This window comes from Eschscholzia californica, unplaced genomic scaffold (genome assembly GCF_041429995.1).
Source record: "Eschscholzia californica isolate CP2 unplaced genomic scaffold, dmEscCali1.0.p SCAF_3, whole genome shotgun sequence".
In the NCBI taxonomy this organism is placed as follows: Eukaryota; Viridiplantae; Streptophyta; class Magnoliopsida; order Ranunculales; family Papaveraceae; genus Eschscholzia; species Eschscholzia californica.
Genome location: NW_028238420.1, coordinates 3,860,298 through 3,884,225, shown reverse-complemented (window position 1 = coordinate 3,884,225; position 23,928 = coordinate 3,860,298). Strand labels below are relative to the sequence as shown.

Here is a 23,928-nt window from a genome sequence, read left to right as displayed (position 1 = left end):
CTGCAGTCAACATTACAAGATTCATTCCTTTCAAGAAATCAAACAAACACACGAACACATTTACGAGTTTTATGATATTTCTCAAAAGATTTTGGTAAGAAATGGTTGATGGGTAAGCTACCATTAGAGAAGCTATAGAGGCAAATCCTACTGTTTGTATCATCCAGGACAAGTAATGGAGAGAAAAGCTCCTATGATTGGTGAAAAGAATGTGCTATTCCATTGAAAACATTGATAAGTATGGCAGTGGCGTGGCCGAGAATTTGGGGGCCCGGTGCGAAAAAAATATTTGGGGCCCTTTCTCCACTGATATCAAAACGTAAACTCTTTTCACACATTATACGTTTAGTAATTATCTCTTAAGAAACTAAGTTCGATAAGAAAAAAAGTTTAACTCCTTCCGTGAAGTTGAATACTTATTCTAAGTTGTGTATTTTTTCATCCCAAATACTTCTAAGCAAAAACCATACACATTTGACAACACTCCTTCCACGAAAAGATAGAACAATAAGTATTCGACTTCATAAACATACAAACTAAACTAATAGTTTATCACTTTATCCATAACTTAATACCATAACTAATAGTTGTTATTTTTTTGTGAAGAAAATAGTTGTTGTTAGAAACACTTGGAGATAATAACGAGTTCATAAAATAAACAAAAAAGTGACTGTCGGGTGGATTGAACTTGAGACCTCTTTGTTAACACTCAAGAGGTTTACCAATTCAGCTACATCATGTACTGCTAAATTAATATAACTAATCGGAATTTAGGGGCCCCTATCTCTATAAGAAAATTATGTGGTTTGAGGGGGGCCCGGTGCGACGGCACCTGTCGCACCCCCTCAAACACGCCCCTGAAGTATGGCAGCTGTAAGATAAACCACGAGGTTTGCCAAGACGCCCCATGTTCCAAGTTTTTCGAACGTTACATTTCCTGCATTTCTTATCATTTTAGGGAAGAAACATACACACATCGGAATTGAGTTCATAGTATAAGAATCACATATGGATGCATATGAAAGGTAATAAATAAGAATAAACACTACGGAGAGATTTATTGGATTGACCAGATTTCTGGCTATACCAATTATCTGGTAATAAATAAGAATAAACACTACGGAAAGATTTATTGTTTCATATAATTAAACTTCAAAATGTCAATTTTATCAACAAAAAGAATCTTGCTACATTTCAATTTCAATAACAGATAAATGTTCTCAAATGACGCTTAATGTGGACCTAAACATGATACCAATTAAGCTCTTTTTGCACTGTTGTTGTGGTCCTTGTGCAGTCAGGTACAATCCAAGTACAGTTTAATGGCGCCATTGAGTCGGAAAAACCCTTAGTAGACCTTTGACTCCCAACAGAATGACACTTACCGGTTTCAAGAGAATAACATAAAATGCTTTCATCATCTAATCTAGGTAAGTAGATTTTGTTCTCCATGCTACTATTGGGAGCAACTGCTGACATACAAGAAGTATTGCTGACGAACAACATATGATTTCCCAAACTTTCAACTTTAACCCAACTCTTACTAGAAAAATCGAATCTAAATACCCGGATCGACGTCCCAAGATACCTTACATCTACTAATAAAAGCTGCCCTTCATGCTCAACCAAAAACTTTTGGTAGTTAGAATTAAAGCACTGTTGGTTACCGAGAACAATTTCCTTGAACGAGCCACCATTAATCTCAAGAACACCTAAACTTCCGTTATGATCCATGAAATAGAAAGCTCCATCACAGAAAACTGGACTGATTAAACACGGCGTAAATACATATGACTTTGGGTAGATTGCCGACCACCATTCTTTCTTTCCCCAAGTAATGAACCCGACAAGAATTTTGTTTTCTAAATCTTCTTTGTCAAAAAATCCGCCGATGGCGAAAACTACACAGTCTGAAGAAGTAGGTGAGGACGAGAATGAGAGACGAAAGTACATATCATCGTCTTCCAAATAACTTCGTTGTTTTGGTATGCTAGGAAGTTGGATTACTGCTTTTGAATATGGGTTGTAAAAGAATATGTTGTGCCTTCCTTTTAACATTAGTAACCAGCCCTTATTCGAGCAACAGATAGTTGCCTCTGATAGAATTGTATGACTATCTGTGAAGTACTTGTCATTATTATGCTCCGGGTCGACAAAATTGTAGATGGCACCATTACTTTCAGAGAACAACAGAAATGGAGATAAAGATGTGAGCTTTTTAAACAAAACTGTCCACTTTGCTGCAGGCAGGAGTGATCGACTCCCTTTATTTATGGCGCGAAACTGTAAATAATCTACTAGAGGAAGATAACTTGCTATGAGCTCGATGACGTCCTCGTTAAGAGTACCCCATTGATTTGCTTCTTTAAGTGGTACTCCCCTTTTAGTTTGTCCCTCAACCTCCTTCAAACCATTTTTTGCATTGGTATTCTTTTCTTGTGCATTTAGAGTGTTATCTCTCTCTTCACCGTCCACAAATATATTTTCCGTTCTTCCATCACAAGCCCTGAAAGTTAAGCATGGTAAATATTAGTTTAGCAAACAAACAAACAAAAGCAAGAATTATACATATACCACAGAGTATGTGTTGTCATTTAAAGTTACCTGACAGGTGGAGGCATCATCAACCAACCCGGAGACAAATGCGGCATTGTTGTCTTTAGAAAAGACAGTGAAACTGAAACACTTTGGCCTTCTAGATCATACTTATACAAGCTTTGGTCTCCTTCCAATGTGAAATACACACAACCTCTTGTAAGACTCAACTTGGCCGCGGAGCAAGAAGCTGTGGTGTTTTGCCCTAGAAAGAGTACATGATCGCCCAACCTATGTAATTCCTCCCAAGCCATTAAAGAGGAATTCAGTCTATGTACTTGTATTGAGATAACTGACTTATAAGAGAAATCCTCCAAATCTCCCAAATCTCCAATATCGTGATGCATAGTAATTTTGAAGAGTTCATCAGAAGACACCACATAACGTCTTGGACAACAAGTTGTTGGTGGTATATTTATGGCAAATGGGAGAAGAGGGATGGAAAGAGGTCTCATGCAGAGGGATTCATCAGCATAAGCCCCAAGTTGGTTCTCTATTTTGATCTCAACATGCGAACTGACATTGAAAAATATATATAGATTGCCCTTAAAGCAAGCGAAGGATCCAAACATTGGTTCAATTGCATTAGTATTTTCGGGCAACAACTTTTGTGATCTCCATCGTTCGTCTCCAGGACGACAATATACGAGTAGGGATTCAGGCCTGTTCGAATACGCGAAGCAAATAGAGAAGAAGACCATGCTGCTGCTTTTATAATTATTAGAAGGAGGCGAGGTCAAAATACAGTCGTAGATAACATACTTATTAGGATCAGACCATTTGGATAAATTAGGTAACATGATTTTCTCTAAAGTTACCGGATTCCAAAGAAAACAATCCCAATTGTGGTTGTTAGATAGAATAACTAACCAACCTTCATGAGAGTGGGATTGCCAATATCTACTTCCACTCAGCTCTGGTATTCTCTTTATGTAGTTCCTCTTACTAGGTTCAAGGAGATTGTAGAATGCCTGATCTTTCCCATCCTTTTTTGTAGAAGGTAAAACGAGCCACGGCACTTCGGACGGAAGTGGTGGACGACTACGCAAACTTCTCTTCTTCTTGTACTCCTCTTCCATGGATGATGATGATGATTATAAAGGGGCTGACTATATTGAGATGAAGATGTGAAAATATCAATATTAGAAACTCAAGGAAACATCAATCCAATAACAAATACAACTAAGGGGGTGGGTGGGTATACTGAGATGAAGTTCAAAGCTTATCAAATTCTAGCTAGACGATTAAATCTCACTGATTATAAACCTCATAACACAAAATTCCTCTAGAAAAAACATAAAAAAGAAACTAACTTTAAGCTTTAACCAAAACAACTCACACACAAAGTAATCAAATTAATCATAAAACAGAACCCATTAGATATGATTCACAGATAATAAATAAACTAAAAAGGAAAAGGAAGAAGTGGAATTTACCTTGAAGAACAGAGTAATGGTAGGTCACGAAAAAAAAAAAAGGAAAGCTCTGCTGCTATTTACTTTGGGTTATGATTTCTCAAAGAAAGATTGTGTTTCAGACCGGCAAATAATTTGGAAGGTCATATAGTTAGTAGTTGCTAAAATTTATACTTTAGCATCCCAATCTTATTAGAATCGGTTTTAATAGGCCCCCGCAATAAACAAAAGGGCTATTTTCCTCATAGTCTCCAACTTTGGTTTCCTGTCTAGCCCCCTACTTTATCAAAATTACTCAGATGACCCTTTTTTCAGATTCCGTTGTAAAACTGTTAACTAGTCATCACATCTTTCTCATCCAACTCATTGTCTCTCTCTGCCACCTCATCATCTTCACCGGCTAAGGTCGCCGACCGACAACCTTCAAACATAAATATTTATTTTTAACTCTCCTTTCTCTAAAAAAATAAATTTCTTTAAAACTCACCACTATCTCTCTAGATCTGGTGAACCAGAATAGTTCTGGTTCACCAGATCTAGAGAGAGAGGGGTGATATTTTAATAAAAAAAATAATAATTTAGAGAGAGAAAGAGATAGGAGAGTTTAAAAAAATATATCGTTTTTTTAATGTTTGAAGGTCGCTAGTTGGAAAATTGGTCGGCCGGTGAAGATGATGAAGTGGCAGAGAGGCGATGAGTTGGATGAGAGGGATGTGATGACTAGTTAACGGTGTTATAACGAAATCTAAAAAAGGGGGCCATCTGGGTATTTTTGACAAAGTAGGGGGCTAGACAGGAAACCGCTCACAAAGTTGGGGGCTATTAGGGAAATATAACCCTAAAGAAAAATATCCAAGGAATAAAATTTGTCTACAAAATTGTTCAACTGAGTTGACTTTTTTATTTCTATTTGTTGCTATAGGGCTTTTAATTTTGGAGTTCAAAAAAAAATTAAATTTTTAAAATATTTCATAAAAGAATTTAAAAGAAACTTTTATGAACTTGAACAAAATCTTTCTAGTGATCCAAACCCTAAACTCATTTCAAGTGTTTCTTCTTTTCTTCATCTTCTTCTTTAGAGTTTTGTTTTCTTCTAATTATTAAACCCAAAAAAACATGGAGAACAAACCTAATATGTTTAAAAGTGATGAGAAATCCGTTTTAGGACTCAAATTACTTATTTCTAGGGTTTAGAATGTATTACCTCTCTTGGGAAGGAAAATGCATGAAGAAACTTGCTTTAGAAATCCCATGAAAGATGTGTTAAGTGTTTCAAGAGATTTTGTTTAATGATTTCTAGGGTTTAGATTTTTGTTTTTTCCTTTTATCTCTCTAACTTTGTTTATGATTTTAGAGAAATAAAAGTAGTGGGGGTTGGAGATTTAGGGAAGACAAGTAAGAAAGTGATAGAAAAGGAAGAACAAAAAGTTTGAGTAGGAGTATAGAGGAGATCAGATGAATGAGTTGTTCTCCAAAGAAGAAGAAAGAAGAGAGGAAGAAGAAAGAGGGGGAAAAAGACTTCAAATAAATTAATTTTCTTTTTTACATACAGTTAACTTTATAAATTACAAATGTTTTCTGTATTCCCCATAAAAAAATATTCCCTAGAGATTTACAAATATATATAGATTCCCTAGAGAATTTATTCCCCGGAGATTTTTCTTAATTCTCCAAAGTCGCGATCTTTTAATATCCCATTCGACCTACTGAAATCTAGCAGACCATGTTTACTCGTTAGCAAATTGGGTCGTGAATTTTACCAAATTTAGACTAACATTTGGGTAACGGATTTTTGGGCTTTCCTCCCACAACAGCCTCAGTACGAGCAGACACGTATGTTTTAGTGTGTGTTTATAGGTGCTCCCCCAAACTGTTCCTAATACAACTTCACTCTTAGCTCCTCAGGGTTTGCACAGTCTCAAGACACTCGGACTGAGCCTCATCAATGTTGATCGTAAACAACACAGACTCAAACGAGTCTTATTGCCCTCAGATTACTCAATCCGACCCACGAGAAGTGCCAAGAGAGAGATGGCAGAAGAGAAAAAGACGGGGTGTCTATAGTGGCACCCTAGGATGTAAGCTTGCAATTACTCGCACGAAAAAGTCACTATTTATCTTTCCAACGTTATTTGGTTTATTGTAGTATATCCTTGTGTTTCCTATTTTAAGTTTTTTCCTTATTGGTAGTTGTAGTAGCTTCTGGTTTCTTTGTGTTCCTGCGTTTCTTTTCTTTGGTGTGTTAGCTTGGTAGAGGTGCTTGTAGTTTTCACCCAGTGGTCCGGGTTATCTCGCTGGTTTCTGTGTTTGGGGGCGCTTCCTTGGTGGGCTGGATTTTGGCCTTTACCGGTTCCAGCCTTGTTCCTGGCTTGGTACGGTGCCTCTAGCAGGGTGTCCTTGCTGGGATCTGTGGTCGTGCTTGGCGCGGTGCCTCTAGCAGGGTTTCGTGGGTTGTGGGGGGCGCCTTCCGTCGTGGGGCGAGTTCTAGGACTGCTGCTGACCCCTCCCCTCTAGCCGTTTTTGTCTTTGACCCATGAATAGGCCACCAAATGCAACCCTCTCCATCATTGCTTGGAATGTGAGGGGTTGTGGTAATTTCCTTAATAGGAAATATCTTTGGACTCTAATTAAGGAGCACAAGCCTGATATCAACTTTCTTTCCGAGACCAAATTTATGAATACCAACTTAGGTAGACTCCTCAATCTTCATGCTGACTATAAACTCTTCTCGGTTGAGCCCTCTAACAAAGCGGGAGGTCTAGCTTTCTTTTGGAATCACAATTATGATTTGGATATTAAGTTTGCAGATAAAAATATTATTCATATCAAAGGAACTCAAACCAGTAATCACTCTGATTTCTACATTTCATGCTTTTATGGTTGCCCTTATCTAAGGACAAAATGAGACCCTGGGAAATTCTTCACACCCTTGCTCCTAATCCCAAAGAACCATGGTTAATTATTGGAGACCTTAACACTATTCTGCATCCCTCCGAAAAGAACGGCTCGCACAATTTTCTTCCCCCTCATGCTAAGAAAATCAACTCTCATATTAATGATCTTGGTCTTCATGATCTACGATTCAACGGAACCCCTTTTACTTGGTCTAATCGACAATTCAAGGGTAATCTGATTCAAGAAAGATTAGATCAAGCTCTTTCAAATATGCAATGGCTCTCGAACTACCCGGATTCCTCGGTCCACCATCTTCCGGGAGTGGGTTCAGACCACTTACCCATCCTTTTTACCAATAAAACCAATAATTCCAGAGGTCGAAGACCATTCAGATTCATTAGAACTTGGATGGCCCACCCGGAATGTGGTCATTTCATACGGGATAATTGGTCATTGTCTGCAAACCTCATCCAAAACAAACTGAACTCTCTTGCCATTAAGTTGGCTCACTGGAATAAAACTGTTTTTGGGCACATCGACAATAAAATTAAAAGTCTCGTCGATTCCATTCAGACGACTCAGAATGCGGATTTGCTCCTATCGCTCAATACTCAATTGGAGGAAGCTTACAATCTTCAAGAAAGCATCTGGAAGGAAAAATCGCGAGTGGCGAATATTCAGCTGGGAGATAGGAATACCAAATTTTTCCATGCTAAAGCTATTACCAGGAATCGTAAAAACCATATTAATTCCATCCAGAAGAATGATAACTCGTGAAGCTGTGACCCGTTAGAGATCGCTCAGCTCTTTTCTGATCATCTCATCAACATTTCGACTACCACAAATCCCTCGGGTTCTAGTCATCTTCTCAACCTTTTCACTAAACAGATTTCGGAGTCTCAAAATCTTTTTCTGACATCCTTGCCTCATGAAGATGACATTCGCAGTGCGACTTTTTCTCTGAAATCAGAAGCGGCGCCCGGTCTGGATGGCTACCCTCCTTCCTTTTACCAATCGAATTGGGATACGGTCAAGAATGACATTATCGATATGGTCAACAAGTTTTTCGCTACATCCCATCTCCCACTGTACTAACCACACCAATATCTGTCTTATCCTGAAAACCAAATCCCCTCATACTACTGCTGACTATAGGCCGATCAGTCTTTTAAACACCACCTATAAAATTGTTACTAAACTTCTTGCTAATCGGCTGAAAACGACGCTTCCTGATATCATTTCTCCTTTTCAAGCGGCGTATGTTCCGGGCAGACAAATCACTGATAACATCATTATTAGTCAAGAATTGTCCCACACCTACCGTACCAAAAGAGGTTCGGAGAGCTATTTTGGTCTGAAACTCGATATGTCTAAAGACTTAGACCGTATCGAATGGTCTTTCCTTGAATCCATTATGTTCAATCTTGGTTTTGACAATCATTGGATCCAGCTTATTCATACTTGTATCTCCACTTCTACTATGACAGTCCTGATCAATGGTCGTCCGAGCCCCACCTTCAACGTCACTAGAGGTATTAGGCAAGGAGATCCGCTATCTCCGTTTCTTTTCACTCTGGCGATGGAGGGTCTGAGTCGCTTACTGGATTCTCAAAACAGTCCTCATAAATTCATTGGGATCAACATCCCCCGTTCTAAGGTCATGATCAATCACCTTCTATTTGCGGATGACTGTCTCATCTTCGGTATGAACTCTCTGGATAACATCAGTAATCTACTCCAAATCCTCAAAACCTTTAGGGATGCCTCTGGTCAGGTCATTAACTACAACAAATCCACCATCTTCTTCACCAATAATACCCACCATAAATTCAAGCGTATGATCATCAAGTCTCTTAAAGTCCAACAAGCTTCATCTCTCGATAAATACTTAGGCACCAACCTCTTTATTGGGGCCAAGAAAAAACAGGCTTTCTCCTCTCCTATCGACCAAATTCAGCATAAATTATCCAAATGTCAGACCAACCTCCTTTCTCAAGCTGGTCGCTCCATAGTCATATCGACTATTGCTGCGGCCGTTCCCCGATACCAGATGCAATGCTTTGCCCTCCCGAAAGGCATTAGCAACCGCATGGAGACCATTCAACGGTCTTTTTGGTGGGGAAAAACCAAAACCATCCACACTATTAACTGGGCTACTATTTGTCGGCCCCGTAAATTCGATGGTCTCGGATTCCGAGACCCGATCATGGACAATGAAGCTTTCCTCAGTAAACTGACGTGGCGGCTCCTCAAATTCCCGAATGCTCCGTGGGCACAATTGCTCAAAGCTAAATATTTTCCTAAGAGCTTAAAACCTTCACCTGCTAAACCTTCTAACTCTTGGATCTGGAAATCTATTGTGGCGAACATGCCAAAGGTCACTAATCTCATTTTCTGGGATGTCAATAAAGGTACTAGCATCAATATTTGGGAGGATTATTGGATCCCAAATCATAAACCACCTCTCCAGAATCGGTACAATTGCCCTTTCGATAGACTTGCTGATCTAATTTTGGGCACTCACTGGAACATGAATATGTTAAATCTCTATTTTGATAGTGATGTCAGGAGAGCTATTCTCAATATCAACATTCAACCTAATGCAGAGGACACGATGATCTGGACCCTCACCAAATCAGGTAAATTTACTATTAAATCAATGTATAATCATTTAAGAACTTGTTCTAATGACTATGAACCTATGGAATGGAATTTCATTTGGAAGATCCCCACCATTCCGAGAATAAAACTATTTCTGTGGAAATGTTGTATAAACATTTTACCAGTTAGAGATAAATTTGGCAGATGTATAGGCAATATTTACAATTGTCTTTACTGTGATAACAAGGAAACGATTACTCATATTCTACTACATTGCCACTTCACTCGTACTGGATAATTTACTAGAAAACCATGGATGTGCATAACATGACGATGATGGCTAAAATCATGTGGTTTATATGGAAGGTGAGATGCGAAAAATGTTTTTCTTCGAAAGAAACTAATCCTATGCAGGTTATCAAAATGATCCAATATTATACAACATCTATCAACATAACGACCCAAAGCAAGAACGAGCCCAATAACACCACCTGGCTCCCACCAGAAGCTCCATTTCTCAAATTCAATGTTGATGCCTCCTTCATAGCATGCACGGAACCAGCAGGAATTGGATGGATACTACATGATGAAAAAGGTGACTTCATTGCAGCAAAGACGGACATAACCAGAGGACAAACAACAGAGGAATGTGAATGCCTAGCAATTCCTAGTGCGGTTCAATGGGCATCTGATTACAAAATCTCACACCTCCACATCGAAAGCGACAACCTCAACTTAATTAACTACCTCAATGACAATAGACAGGAGATTGATTGGCAAACTAACAAGCTTTTGGCCAACTTTGGAGCTCTTAAATCCAACTTCGTGGGCACTAGATTCACCCATGCGCCGAGAACACTTAATATGACAGCAGACAAACTGGCGAAATGGGGACGACAACAACGTACACGGCGACTATGGCACTCGAGGAATTCTATGAATCTAGATCTAGATAGTTAGTTGTGCCTGATGGCAGGCACTCTCTGCAACAAAAAAAAAAATTATGATAATATATTTTAAGAAAGAACATGTTCATTACAAAATTTAATTCAAATATACAAACGAAACAAAATACAACATTTAATTAAAACAAAATCAAAAATAAAAATAAATTAACACGCTACATTATGAAAAAGAAAAACAACTGAACACTTGTATAACTACTAATAAAAATACTTTATTAATACGTGGTAAGTCTGTGCCTCCATAACCACCTCCGTAGTTGCCTCCATCTCCACTATTGTAGCCACCTCCATCTCCAGCATCGTAGCCACTTCCATCTCTACCTCTACGTTGGTTGAAGTTGTCTAATTGTTGTGACTCGAATAAGATGACTGACTCACTGACCACCTATTCCATTATCTCGATCTATTAGTTTTTGTTGTTTTTTTCGAAAATATTCACATCCAACCGGACTTTTACTAGAATCAAAGTCGGTATTAATAATAGTGAGCTCCATTTTATACGTTAAGTTTCAGCCATGAAAATATTCTCTAACAGCCGCCTGTGTCAAGCTAGTTTGGGGACGACATAAAATCAGTAAATAGTACTCCAGAAGGCGAAAGCATATTTGAGGACAACATCATTAGAGATGACGCTGACGATGGTAAAACACCACTTGACCCTGTAGCTTTCTGTTTAATCTTTATATTCTTAACTTCACCAGAATCATAATCTGTTGAGGAACTCGATTATCTAGTGAAGACTGGATTCCGGTAAGTTGATGTGTTAAATTCACGATCATGTGATAATCAGAGATATGATAAAGTCACGATTAATATATAATCGGATAGATAAACATAAAATAATGACAGATATTTAACGTGGTTCGGTCGGATACTCAAGACCTACATCCACGGAGAAAATACTTCATTATTAATAATAACCACATACAATTGTATGTAGGATTGATCGGTTACACAACTCGATGAGTTTGAATCCTAGAACCCTCTCCTATTTATAGATGACTTAGGGTTTAGGGTTTCCTAGTTTCTGATTACTAAACTAGGAAATAATACAAAATCTATCTAATATTACCATTAGATAGTTACAAGAGATATTCTGAATATATTATACTAATATTACATATCTTCACATATCTTCTAATATCTTCACGTATCTTCAAATATATTCTGAATTCTTCTCGATCGTCGGATCTCGTCTTCTCGATCCGTCACGTACACGTGTTACACACGTATATTATTTCTGCAACTTATCTTGACCGCCGGATCTCCTATTTTCGATCCTCCTTATGTAACGTATCCTATTACCCCCCCGCAAGTTGGAGCACGTAAATTTTGAAGTGTCCCACTTGGAGTGAGAAAAAGAAAATACTTCTTGATTCGTCGTATTCGTCTTCTTGCAACTCTTGGATTGTGGATGCGTTGGAAGATGATTGAACGATAATTAAGTCACAACCAAAAGGTTGGTAGTTGCGGTCAAAAAATTGAGCGAAAATCAATGACAACGAAACTACATGTATTTTTCTCATGTATGTAAAGTTGGTCATTGTATGAAGAAAATGTCAACAACTAAAAGGTTGTGATGATCAATATCTTGTCGTATAAAAACGTCAAGTATGAACTTTAGGAGTGACAACAAAATAATGTTGTTTTGTTTAAAATGGACAAGAAATCATTGTCGGAATACCAAAAAAATTATTGGATAAGGAACAACCAAAACGATGGTCGACATGAAATTCATTGCCAAAAAAAAAAAGCAAGATCGCGGATATAATTCTGGAAAAAATAGAGATATTCTATTCGTGAAAGAGATACTCTATTCGTTGAAGATATACTCTATTAGGTGAAATGAATTTCAAAAAATTTAACTTGGAAATAAATAAAGATTATCATAGACAAAGTATGATATTGAAAATATTACGGGTGAATCCGTGATTAAAAATCAAAATAGAAATATTCTATTTGTCGTAGGAAAAGTCCAACATATAATTTGTAAGAAACAGAATAATCATTAGAAATATATGATTATGAAAATTTTCGCGGGTTGAATTCCGGAAGTAAAATCCAAAATAGGAATTCTTTCTCCGTTGAAGAGAAAGCCCAATATTTTGGTAGAGAAATAAAATCGTCATAAACAAAGTATGACTTTGGAAATGTCATGGGTTTACCCGGAAAGAAAAGTCAAAATAGAGTAAATTAATCTATTTTAGTGTCACAAATAGAAGAGAAAGTGACAGAAAAAATAATGTCACAACTAGAAAAAGTTGGATATAGGTGACATTAGAAGTCTGTCACAAAATAATTTTCCAACAGTGAAACTGTGGCAAAAGTTTGTCACACAAAACTGTGGCAAAAGTTTGTCACACAAAACTGCGGCAAAAAACAGTATATGGTTGCGACAAATTGTGGAAATAACTAATTCGTCGCAGAACTGTAACATTAGTGACAGCAGAAAATAGTGTCACTTTACTTTGGATGAAAAACAGTGACAACAAACAAACTGTCACTTGGTCTGATAATGTTGCCGTCACAAAATAATGTGGGGAAAAAACAGTTGCAAATACTTAATTTGGGTTTAGGAACTTCTAAATTAGGCTTTATCAAAATTGAGAAATTTCTCAAAATTTGGATTTACCAAATCAGAAGTTGATAATAAAAATCATCTGTGATTTGTAAGAGACTGCAAATCCAGAGTTGGTAGAATCCATATCAAACCAAACTCGGCCAAGAAGCGGTGATGAATTTGGTTTGTAAAGAAAGTTCGACTAAGCTAGGGTTCCGGCGAACAAGATATTCCGGTCATCTAGGGTTAGCAAAACGGTTTGAAGTTGTTGTCGGACGAAGGATTGAGACCGACTAGGTAAGAGTGTTCACAAAAATCGTTTTCGGAATGGCAGAAATGGCCGATTAAGGCTCATGCGTCGCAGCCGACAGGGAACTCTAGAGAGAGAGAGTGACCGGCGGTAGTGGATTAAACCGAGAATAATTCAAACCGAGTCTTCACCAAATACATAGGAAAATCGTTGGTGGTTAGTAGAGTAATGTCCAAATCGAAGAAAGCAATCGATTGGTGACTAAAATCTCGCCGAAAAATACTAAGGTTAGCAAGAGTAATGGGGCGGTGGCTTTGTTGGTACCTTCCATTGCAAACCCTAATTTGGTTAAAGGTTAGAATCTCCCATGAAAATAAAGGAAGAAAATGTTTGTTAGGGTTTGTCTTTTTAATTTGGGTGTGCTAAAACAACCAGTGAAAATGGGCCCTCAATTAATTTCTAATAGGTACCCGGTATGCAAAGTATGAAAGGGATATTTAGAGTCAAATGATGTTGACTCTGGTCACGAGGTCCATTGACTTCGGGTTAATTGGTTCCAGATTGTATCAGTGGTCGGTTAGAACGGTAATAGACCCAGATCTGGTATGTTTTGGTTCCAGGGTATTTTTTTCAATTTCATACCTATTTTAGGTTAAAAAAACGAAAAAAAAAAGAAATAACCGAAAAAAATCGAGAATAAAAGTGAAACATACCTTTGTTGAAGAAGAAATCGTTGATGCTACTTTGATGAACTTTAATAAACTCCAATAAATCAAATAAAAAATATCTTCTTTCCTATTCTCGTATGAAAAACATCTTTTTCATTCACTAGATTTTTTTTTTCGTCTTAACGGTGAAGCATAATCACAAGAATAATCTTGGAAAAGTTTAACAAATCGACAAAGCGATCGAATAATAATTTAATCACAACTAAAAAAAGTTGGAATTTTGACACAACAATATAGAAATTGTTGGGAAAAGCGGAAGCTTAAACACGAACAAATAACCTGCTCATGATACCATGTTAAATTCACGATCATGTGATAATCGGAGATATGATAAAGTCACGATTAATATATAATCGGATAGATAAACATAAAATAATGACAGATATTTAACGCGGTTCGGTCGGATACTCAAGACCTACATCCACGGAGAAAATACTTCATTATTAATAATAACCACATACAATTGTATGTAGGGTTGATCGGTTACACAACTCGATGAGTTTGAATCCTAGAACCCTCTCCTATTTATAGATGACTTAGGGTTTAGGGTTTCCTAGTTTCTGATTACTAAACTAGGAAATAATACAAAATCTATCTAATATTACCATTAGATAGTTACAAGAGATATTCTGAATATATTATACTAATATTACATATCTTCACATATCTTCTAATATCTTCACGTATCTTCAAATATATTCTGAATTCTTCTTGATCGTCGGATCTCGTCTTCTCGATCCGTCACGTACACGTGTTACACACGTATATTATTTCTGCAACTTATCTTGACCGCCAGATCTCCTATTCTCGATCCTCCTTATGTAACGTATCCTATTATGTTGGACCAAGTTCATGAAATCTTGATGTCTTCTGTACGATCCGTCCATTACCTTTCCATTGGATTGATGAGATTTCTGGTGATACCCATTATGCGGTAATAAATTAAAATATTATTTCATATAATTAAACTTCAACAGGTCAATTTTATCAACAAAAAGAATCGTGCTACATATCAATTTCATAGATAAAGAAAAGTAAAATCTCTAATCGGGTTCTCAAATGGCGCTTAATGCAGACCTAAACATGATACCAATTAAGCTCTTTCTCCACTGTTCTTGTGGTCCTTTTGCAGTCAGGTACAATCCAAGTACAGTTTAATAGCGCCTTTGAGTCGGAAAAACCCTTAGTAGACCTCTGACTCCCAACAGGATGACACTTACCGGTCTCAAGAGAATAACATAAAATGCTTTCATCATCTAATCTGGGTAAGTAGATTTTGTTCTCCATGCTACTATTGGGAGCAACTGCTGACATACAAGAAGTATTGCTAACGAACAACATATGCTTTCCCAAACTTTCAACTTTAACCCAACTCTCACTAGAAAAATCGAATCTAAATACCCGGATCGACGTCCCAAGATACCTTATATCTACTAATAAAAGCTGCCCTTCATGCTCAACCAAGAACTTTTGGTAGTTAGAATTAAAGCACTGTTGGTTATCGAGGACAATTTCCTTGAACGATCCACCATTAATCTCAAGAACACCTAAACTTCCGTTGTGATCCATGAAATAGAAAGCTCCATCACAGAAAACTGGACTGATTAAACACGGCGTAAATACTTCTGACTTTGGGTAGATTGCCGACCACCATTCTTTCTTTCCCCAAGTAATGAACCCGACAAGAATTTTGTCTTCCAAATCTTCTTTGTCAAAAAATCCGCCGATGGCGAAAACTACACAGTCTGAAGAAGTAGGTGAGGACGAGAATGAGAGACGAAAGTACATATCATCGTCTTCCAAATAACTTCGTTGTTTTGGTATGCTAGGAAGTTGGATTACTGCTTTTGAATATGGGTTGTAAAAGAATATGTTTTGCCTTCCTTTTAACATTAGTAACCAGCCCTTATTCGAGCAACAGATAGTTGCCTCTGATAGAATTGTATGACTATCTGTGAAGTACTTGTCATTATTATGCTCCGGGTCGACAAAATTGTAGATGGCACCATTACTTTCAGAGAACAACAGAAATGGAGATAAAGATGTGAGCTTTTTAAACAAAACTGTCCACTTTGCTGCAGGCAGGAGTGATCGACTCCCTTTATTTATGGCGCGAAACTGTAAATAATCTACTAGAGGAAGATAACTTGCTATGAGCTCGATGACGTCCTCGTTAAGAGTACCCCATTGACTTGCTTCTTTAAGTGGTACTCCCCTTTTAGTTTGTCCCTCAAACTCCTTCAAACCATTTTTTGCATTGGTATTCTTTTCTTGTGCATTTAGAGTGTTATCTCCCTCTTCACCGTCCACAAATATATTTTCCGTTCTTCCATCACAAGCCCTGAAAGTTAAGCACGGTAAATATTAGTTTAGCAAACAAACAAACAAAAGCAAGAATTATACATATACGACAGAGTATGTGTTGTCATTTAAAGTTACCGGACAGGTGGAGGCATCATCAACCAACCCGGAGACAAATGCGGCATTGTTGTCTTTAGAAAAGACAGTGAAACTGAAACACTTTGGCCTTCTAGATCATACTTATACAAGCTCTGGTCTCCTATCAATGTGAAATACACACAACCTCATGTAAGACTCAACTTGGCCGCGGAGCAAGAAGCTGTGGTGTTTTGCCCTAGAAAGAGTACATGATCGCCCAACCTATGTAATTCCTCCCAAGCCATTAAAGAGGAATTCAGTCTATGTACTTGTATTGAGATAACTGACTTATAAGAGAAATCCTGCAAATCTCCTATATCTCCCAAATCGTGATGCATAGTAACTTGGAAGAGTTCATCAGAAGACACCACATAACGTTGTGGACAATAAGTTGTTGGTGGTATATTTGTGGCAAATGGGATAAGAGGGATGGAAAGAGGTCTCATGCAGAGGGATTCATCAGCATAAGCCCCAAGTTGGTTCTCTATTTTGATCTCAACATGCGAACTGCCATTGAAAAATATATATGGATTGCCCTTAAAGCAAGCGAAGGATCCAAACATTGGTTCAATTGCATCAGTATTTTCGGGCAACAACTTTTGTGATCTCCATCGTTCGTCTCCAGGACGACAATATACGAGTAGGGATTCACGTCTGTCCGAATACGCGTAAGAAATCGAGAAGAAGACCATGCTGCTACTTTTATAATTATTAGAAGGAGGCGAGGTCAAAATACAGTCGGAGATAATATACTTATTAGGATCAGACCATTTGGATAAATTAGGTAACATGATTTTCTCTAACGTTACCGGATTCCAAAGAAAACAATCCCAATTGTGGTTGTTAGATAGAATAACTAACCAACCTTCAGGAGAGTGGGATTGCCAATATCTACTTCCACTCAGCTCTGGTATTCTCTTTATGTAGTTCCTCTTACTAGGTTCAAGGAGATTGTAGAATGCCTGATCTTTCCCATCCTTTTTTGTAGAAGGTAAAACGAGCCACGGCACTTCGGACGGAAGTGGTGGACGACTACGCAAACTTCTCTTCTTCTTGTACTCCTCTTCCATGGATGATGATGTTGATTTTAAAGGGGCTGAGTTTATTGAGATGAAGATGTGATAAATATCAATATTAGAAAGAACATCAATGCCAATAACAAATACAACTAAGGGGTGGTGGGTATACTGAGATGAAGTTCAAAGCTTATCAAATTCTAGCTAGACGATTAAATCTCACTGATTATAAACCTCATAACACAAAATTCCTCTAGAAAAAACATAAAAAAGAAACTAACTTTAAGCTTTAACCAAAACAACTCACACACAAAGTAATCAAATTAATCATAAAACAGAACCCATTAGATATGATTCACAGATAATAAATAAACTAAAAAGGAAAAGGAAGAAGAAGTGGAATTTACCTTGAAGAAACAGAGTGATGGGAGATTGAGTTTATGATTTCTCAAAATAAAGGTAAACTCTGCCGCTGCTTACTTTGGGACCTTTATTTCTCAAAAAAGATTGAGTTTCAGACCGGTAAATAATAGAGACAGGATTTATAAATTTGGAAGGATATATAGTTAGTTAGTAGTTGTTAAAATTTATATTTCAGTATCTGTTGTAAATTGTCGGTCTATTTGCTTCAATGTGTATCCATATTTGCATGCAACTTAATGGAAATAAAAGAAGAGAAAAGGTAGAAATATAAAGATATACTAAAACAAAGAGATGATCTTGAACCAAACTATATTTAGAAGAATTCTTTCCAAATCTTTTCCATACACTTTCTTATCCCTTACAAACTTATCTCAACAATACACAAAGTACATCTATTTATAGGGTGGGAGAAGTAATAGGATGTTGACACATACCCTATGTGTTGTCACTTGCATGGTGTGTTGTCACCACCAAGATGACACTTTGCATATGGAGTTGTAGGATGGTGACACATAACCTCATGTGTTGTCACTTGCATGATGTGTTGTCACAACCAAGATGACACTTTGCATATGGAGCTCCCATGCAATGACACATCTCATATGAACTACCACAAGATGACACCACATCATGGTGGCAATATAGGAATGGTGGGCTGCAATAGATGTGAGTTTGGCAAGAGGAAGATAATCTTAAAGGCACCCAATACATATGCTAAACCAATAATTCTATGGGCAACCACATCCCTTATAACACTCCCCCTTGGATGACCATCACTTGAAATAATTGCCTCATTAAAACCTTGTCAGAAAAACCCAGTGGGACAAAATCTGATGAAGGAAAAAGAGTGCAAATAATAGATTCCGAGTGACGTTGGATACGCTAAATACTGCCTCGTTAAAACCTTGCCAGAAAAACCGATTGGGACAAAAACTGGACAAAGGAAAAAGAGTACAGAGCGTAGATAGCGATACATGAACCTGCACATGATAATAGACTCCCCCTGATGAATATCATATCTTGGATCGATGTAGTCTTACATCATCAGGCTATTCAAGCGTCGCATTCCGATGCCATCTACCAGTTTTCTGAACGTCGTAGTAGGCAGAGACTTGGTAAATAAGTCAGCATAATTCTCACACGATTGTATCTTCTGGATATCAATCTCATTATTCTTCTGGAGATGATGTGAGTAAAACAACTTAGGGGATATGTGCTTAGTCCTATCGCCTTTGATGTATCCTTCTCTGATCTGAGCAATGCAAGCTGAATTATCTTCGTGAATGACTGTGGGAGAATTTGTGATTGAATCAAGACCACTTGAGCTTCTAATGTGTTCAATAATGGATCTAAGCCATACACATTCTCTTGTTGCTTCATGAAGAGCTATAATTTCTGCATGGTTTGATGAGGTAGCGGGCATACTTTGTTTACTAGATCGCCATGAGAAAGCTGTACCTCCACTTGTGAATACATAACCTGTCTGAGAAATCCCTTTGTGCGGATCAGAAATATAACCGGCATCTGTGTATCCTTTTACTTGAGAATCACCGGATAAGTTCTTTGAATAAAACAATCCCATGTCAGTTGTTCCTCTCAGATATCTTAGAATTTGCTTTACTCCAACCCAATGCCTCTTAGTAGGTGCAGAGCTATATCTGGCCAATAGATTTACTGCAAAAGCAATGTCCGGTCTAGTGCATTGAGCTAAGTATGATAATGCACCAATAACACTCATATATGGTACTTCTGGACCAAGGAGTGTTTCGTCCTCTTCTTTAGGTCGAAATGGATCTTTTAGAGCATCGAGAGACCTAACAATCATGGGAGTACTAAGCGGATAAGAATTCTCCATGTTAAAGCGCTTCAGGACTTTTTCAGTGTATAATGTTTGATGAACAAGTATGCCACTTGTGCTTCTTTCAATTTGTAAGCCAAGACAGAATTTTGTTTTCCCGAGATCTTTCATCTCGAATTCTTTCTTCAAATATTCTGCTGCTTTAGAGAGCTCTTCTGGAGTTCCTATAAGGTTGATATCATCAACATATACTGCAAGAATCGCGAATCCAACATCACCTTTCTTGATAAATAAACATGGGCAAACGAGATCATTAACATAACCTTCTTTGATCAGGTATTCACTAAGACGATTGTACCACATTCGTCCAGCTTGTTTCAATCCGTACAAAGCTCGATTAAGCTTTAGTGAATACATGGTACGTGGGTTGCCTCCAGGCAATTTAAATTCTTCAGGGACTTTCATATAAATGTCAGTATCTAATTTTCCATATAGATACGCAGTGACCACGTCCATTAAATTCATCTCGAGTTCTTCTAGAACTGCTAAACTGATCAAATATCGAAAGGTTATTCCATCCATAACTGGAGAATATGTTTCTTCGTAATCGATCCCTGGTTTCTGCAGGAAACCTTGTGCCACGAGTCTCGCCTTATAGCGGACAACCTCATTGTTCTCATTTCGTTTTCTAACGAATACCCATTTGAAACCTACAGGGTTTACATCATTGGGTGTCAGGACTACAGGTCCAAAAACGTTACGTTTTGACAGTGAATTAAACTCTGTCTGGATTGCTTCTTTCCATTTTACCCAATCAGTCCTTTTCCGACATTCCTCAATAGAATGTGGTTCATAATCATCATTTTCAGTGATAATATCAGTGGCTACTGAAAGCGCAAATATATCATCGATGATTATGTTATCTCGATTAAACACTTTACCATTACAAGCATAATTTATAGATATCTCTTCATTTGGAGATAACTCATGCTCTTCAAGAGCTTCTGCCTCTTCTGGGGCTTTACCCACTTCTAGGGGTGTATTTGTCGTTTCTTCTAGAACATTACTTGCTTGTGGTTGGTTTTTCCTCTTCCGGGGAACTATATCTTTAGAACTGATTGGTCGTCCACGTTTCAGACGTGCTTTGGACGATTCATTTGCTGCAACATTTTTATCGTGTCCTTCAGGAACATCTATCCTTGCTGGAACATTTGCAGCAGGTATATGTGATTTTGTCACTCTCGCTGCGTCATTAAATGCGTCAGGCATTTTATTAGCAATCTCTTGTAGATGTATTATCCTTTGTACTTCAATTTCAGATTGATTAGTACGAGGATCAAAATGAGACAAATTTGGTGTAACCCAAGAAAGTTCATTTTTGGTAACATTTTCTTCAGGCAAATTTACTCCCCCTAATGGTGGGAAAACTGTCTCATCAAAGTGACAATCGACGAAGCGTGCAGTGAAAGTCTCACCCGTCAGGGGTTCGAGATATCGAATAATAGATGGTGTATTAAAACCAATATATATTCCCAGTCGGCGCTGAGGCCCAAACTTTGTGCGTTGTGGGGCTGTAATAGGAACATATACAGCACATCCAAAAATACGCAAATGAGATATGTTTGGCTGCTGGCCTTGAACATATTGCAAAGGTGAGAATTGATTATTCGAAGTAGGACGTAACCTTATCAAAGTTGCAGCATGAAGAACTGCAGGTCCCCATGCAGTAACCGGTAATTTAGTCCTCATCAACATTGGTCTCGCAATCAGTTGGATATGCTTAATGAATGATTCAGCTAGACCATTCTGAGTATGAACATGAGCTACAGGATGTTCAACATTAATTCCAACTCAGAGACAATAGGAATCGAAAGTACTCGATGTAAATTCTCCTGCTCCATCTAGACGAATTGACTTAATCGGATAATCAGGAAAGTGAGCTCGTAAACGAATTATCTGAGCTAATAACTTTGCAAACGCCTGATTCCGCGTCGAGAGCAGATTTACATGAGACCATCTAGTTGATGCATCTATTAATACCATAAAATATTTAAATGGTCCACACTGCGGGTGTATAGGGCCACATATATCACCTTGAATCCTTTCCAAAAATTTGGGAGATTCGATATGTACTTTCGTCAGGGATGGGCGAGTAATAAACTTCCCCAGTGAGCAACCAGTACAAGTAAAATCACTGTCTATCAGAAACTTCTGGTTCTGAAGAGGGTGTCCCTGAGAGTTTTGTATTATTCTACTCATCATGGTAGATCCTGGGTGTCCTAGTCGATCATGCCAAATTTTATAAGTATTTAGATCGTGCAACTTCGGGTTGACAACGACATACGATTCAACTGTTTTTATCTCTGTAAGATATAACCCAGAAGAAAGAGCTTCAAGTCTTTCCAGAACATGCTTCTGGCATGATATACTCGAGGTGATATACAAATATTCTTTATCATTCTCAGACCCAGTCTCGACGTGGTACCCATTCAGACGAATGTCTTTGAAACTCAATAGATTCTTCAGGGATCTAGTCGAGTATAAAGCATCCTCAATAATTATTTTCGTACCACGGGGCAATATTATAGTAGCTCTTCCGGAGCCCTCTATAATGTTTGATGAGCCAGCGATAGTAATCGCATTTGCCTCACATAATTTTAAGGTCGAGAAATATTTTGTATTTCGAAGTATCGAATTTGTGGTCCCACTGTCTGCTAGACAGCTATCTTCATCACCTTTAGATATGTTTCTTCTGGAATCCATACCTTTCATAATATAATATAAGATTCAAACCACAACTATTTATAACATAAACAAAACTATTACAGATACATATAATATACTATCTAATATCTGACAGACAAATAGATAGAAAAGTTAATACACTAAATATTAAACATATCATCAGTTTGATTTTCTCCTTCAGGGAGATAATCTCCAACACACAATGGTGGATCAAGTTCCATGTGGTTCATCTCTGGTGCAGCTTTAGATTTCAGAGATGCTCGGTATAGGTCCACCAAATGTCTCGCCGTACGACAGGTACGGGACCAATGACCTTCCATACCACAGCGATAACAAGCTTCTTCATGAGCTTTGGGAGGGGTATTATTTTTACCCTTTACTTTATCAGGCTTTCTCGCTGCATAATTCTTTGAATTTTCTCCCTTTTCCCACTTCCGGTGGTAAGGGGTTTGCCTGTTTCTCTCCCATTTGTTCGTGCGGGATCCACGTTGGTGGTTTCTTCCGGAACCACGCTTCCCTTTGTAATTTTGTTTCCCTCCATGATCTTTTGACAATATTGCATGTGCTTCAGGCACAGGTACGGACCCAGTGGGCCGAGATTCATGGTTATGCAACAACAACTGGTTGTTCTGTTCATTGACCAAAAGACAAGTCAGTAACTGGGAGAATTTAGAGAAACGTCGCTCTCGGTATTGTGACTGCAGGACAATATCCGAGGCATGGAACGTACTCAATGTTTTATCTATCATCTGTTCATCAGTGATAATATCTCCTCCTACTTTTAGTCTGGAAACAATTTTACAAAGACTGGAATTATAAGCAGAAATGGAAGAAAAATCTTGTAGTCGAAGATTTATAAAATCATTTCGAGCTTTTGGAAGGATGACCATCTTCAGGTGATCATATCTATCTTTTAAGATATTCCATAAAGCCAAGGGATCTTCCACATACAAATACTCTGACTTCAGGTCATCATGTATGTGACGTCTCAAAAAGCTTAAAGCTTGAGCCCGTAACATTTCCTCTGCATTATTCCCTTCAACAATAGTGTTCAGGAGATTTTTGTATTTTAGAGTCAGTCTAGCTTCGACTGCCCATTCCATGTAATTCTTACCTGTTATATCTAGAGCTGCAAATTCAAGTCTAGCAAGGTTAGACATCATGAAATATAAATTAAAATATTATACCTTTCACTAGACGGAGTAGCGGCTTAGTTTGTTCGATATTTCACCGATGTTGACTTCGACAAATGAGCAGAGTAACGGCTTCTTTCAGCTGGCTAGAGACTCGTGCTGATAACGTGTTGTAAATTGTCGGTCTATTTGCTTCAATGTGTATCCATATTTGCATGCAACTTAATGGAAATAAAAGAAGAGAAAAGGTAGAAATATAAAGATATACTAAAACAAAGAGATGATCTTGAACCAAACTATATTTAGAAGAATTCTTTCCAAATCTTTTCCATACACTTTCTTATCCCTTACAAACTTATCTCAAC

The 23,928-nt window shown here is 37.8% G+C and overlaps 6 protein-coding genes across 6 annotated transcripts; 2 read left to right on the top strand and 4 right to left on the bottom strand.

The window, feature by feature from the left end:
- Positions 1-1,118: 1,118 nt before the first annotated feature.
- On the bottom strand, positions 1,119-4,187 carry LOC147547781 (uncharacterized). The gene is made up of 3 exons (XM_086672638.1): positions 4,032-4,187; positions 2,605-3,700; positions 1,119-2,506 (listed from the first exon to the last, which is right to left on the bottom strand). Exons 2-3 carry the CDS (start codon positions 3,672-3,674, stop codon positions 1,243-1,245), a joined length of 2,334 nt encoding a protein of 777 aa, XP_086528764.1. The 5' UTR covers positions 3,675-3,700; positions 4,032-4,187; the 3' UTR covers positions 1,119-1,242.
- A 2,724-nt stretch (positions 4,188-6,911) lies between these two features.
- LOC147547780 (uncharacterized) lies at positions 6,912-7,682 on the top strand. Its single transcript, XM_086667950.1, has one exon. The coding sequence runs from the start codon at positions 6,912-6,914 to the stop codon at positions 7,680-7,682; it is 771 nt and encodes a 256-aa protein (XP_086524076.1).
- A 2,151-nt stretch (positions 7,683-9,833) lies between these two features.
- On the top strand, positions 9,834-10,466 carry LOC147547779 (uncharacterized). Its single transcript, XM_086666178.1, has one exon. It carries the CDS (start codon positions 9,834-9,836, stop codon positions 10,464-10,466), a length of 633 nt encoding a protein of 210 aa, XP_086522304.1.
- Positions 10,467-14,939: 4,473 nt separating this feature from the next.
- On the bottom strand, positions 14,940-18,024 carry LOC147547777 (F-box/kelch-repeat protein At1g57790-like). Its single transcript, XM_086671786.1, has 3 exons — positions 17,872-18,024; positions 16,449-17,544; positions 14,940-16,350 (listed from the first exon to the last, which is right to left on the bottom strand). Exons 2-3 carry the CDS (start codon positions 16,493-16,495, stop codon positions 15,087-15,089), a joined length of 1,311 nt encoding a protein of 436 aa, XP_086527912.1. The 5' UTR covers positions 16,496-17,544; positions 17,872-18,024; the 3' UTR covers positions 14,940-15,086.
- On the bottom strand, positions 16,595-17,518 carry LOC147547778 (uncharacterized). Its single transcript, XM_086666173.1, has one exon. The coding sequence runs from the start codon at positions 17,516-17,518 to the stop codon at positions 16,595-16,597; it is 924 nt and encodes a 307-aa protein (XP_086522299.1).
- A 4,546-nt stretch (positions 18,025-22,570) lies between the features above and the next one.
- Positions 22,571-23,889, bottom strand: LOC147547776 (uncharacterized). Its single transcript, XM_086666172.1, has one exon. The coding sequence runs from the start codon at positions 23,591-23,593 to the stop codon at positions 22,571-22,573; it is 1,023 nt and encodes a 340-aa protein (XP_086522298.1). The 5' UTR covers positions 23,594-23,889.
- Between the last annotated feature and the right edge of the window lie 39 nt (positions 23,890-23,928).

Excerpts from the sequence above, each read along its gene's own strand:
- LOC147547781 (XM_086672638.1), bottom strand. The coding sequence starts at position 3,674 with ATGGAAGAGGAGTACAAGAAGAAGAGAAGTTTGCGTAGTCGTCCACCA. Across the intron at positions 2,507-2,604 it reads ATGATGCCTCCACCTGTCAG|GGCTTGTGATGGAAGAACGG; the intron begins GTAACTTTAAAT and ends CTTAACTTTCAG.
- LOC147547780 (XM_086667950.1), top strand. The coding sequence starts at position 6,912 with ATGAGACCCTGGGAAATTCTTCACACCCTTGCTCCTAATCCCAAAGAA.
- LOC147547779 (XM_086666178.1), top strand. The coding sequence starts at position 9,834 with ATGACGATGATGGCTAAAATCATGTGGTTTATATGGAAGGTGAGATGC.
- LOC147547777 (XM_086671786.1), bottom strand. The coding sequence starts at position 16,495 with ATGCCGCATTTGTCTCCGGGTTGGTTGATGATGCCTCCACCTGTCCG. Across the intron at positions 16,351-16,448 it reads ATGATGCCTCCACCTGTCCG|GGCTTGTGATGGAAGAACGG; the intron begins GTAACTTTAAAT and ends CTTAACTTTCAG.
- LOC147547778 (XM_086666173.1), bottom strand. The coding sequence starts at position 17,518 with ATGGAAGAGGAGTACAAGAAGAAGAGAAGTTTGCGTAGTCGTCCACCA.
- LOC147547776 (XM_086666172.1), bottom strand. The coding sequence starts at position 23,593 with ATGATGTCTAACCTTGCTAGACTTGAATTTGCAGCTCTAGATATAACA.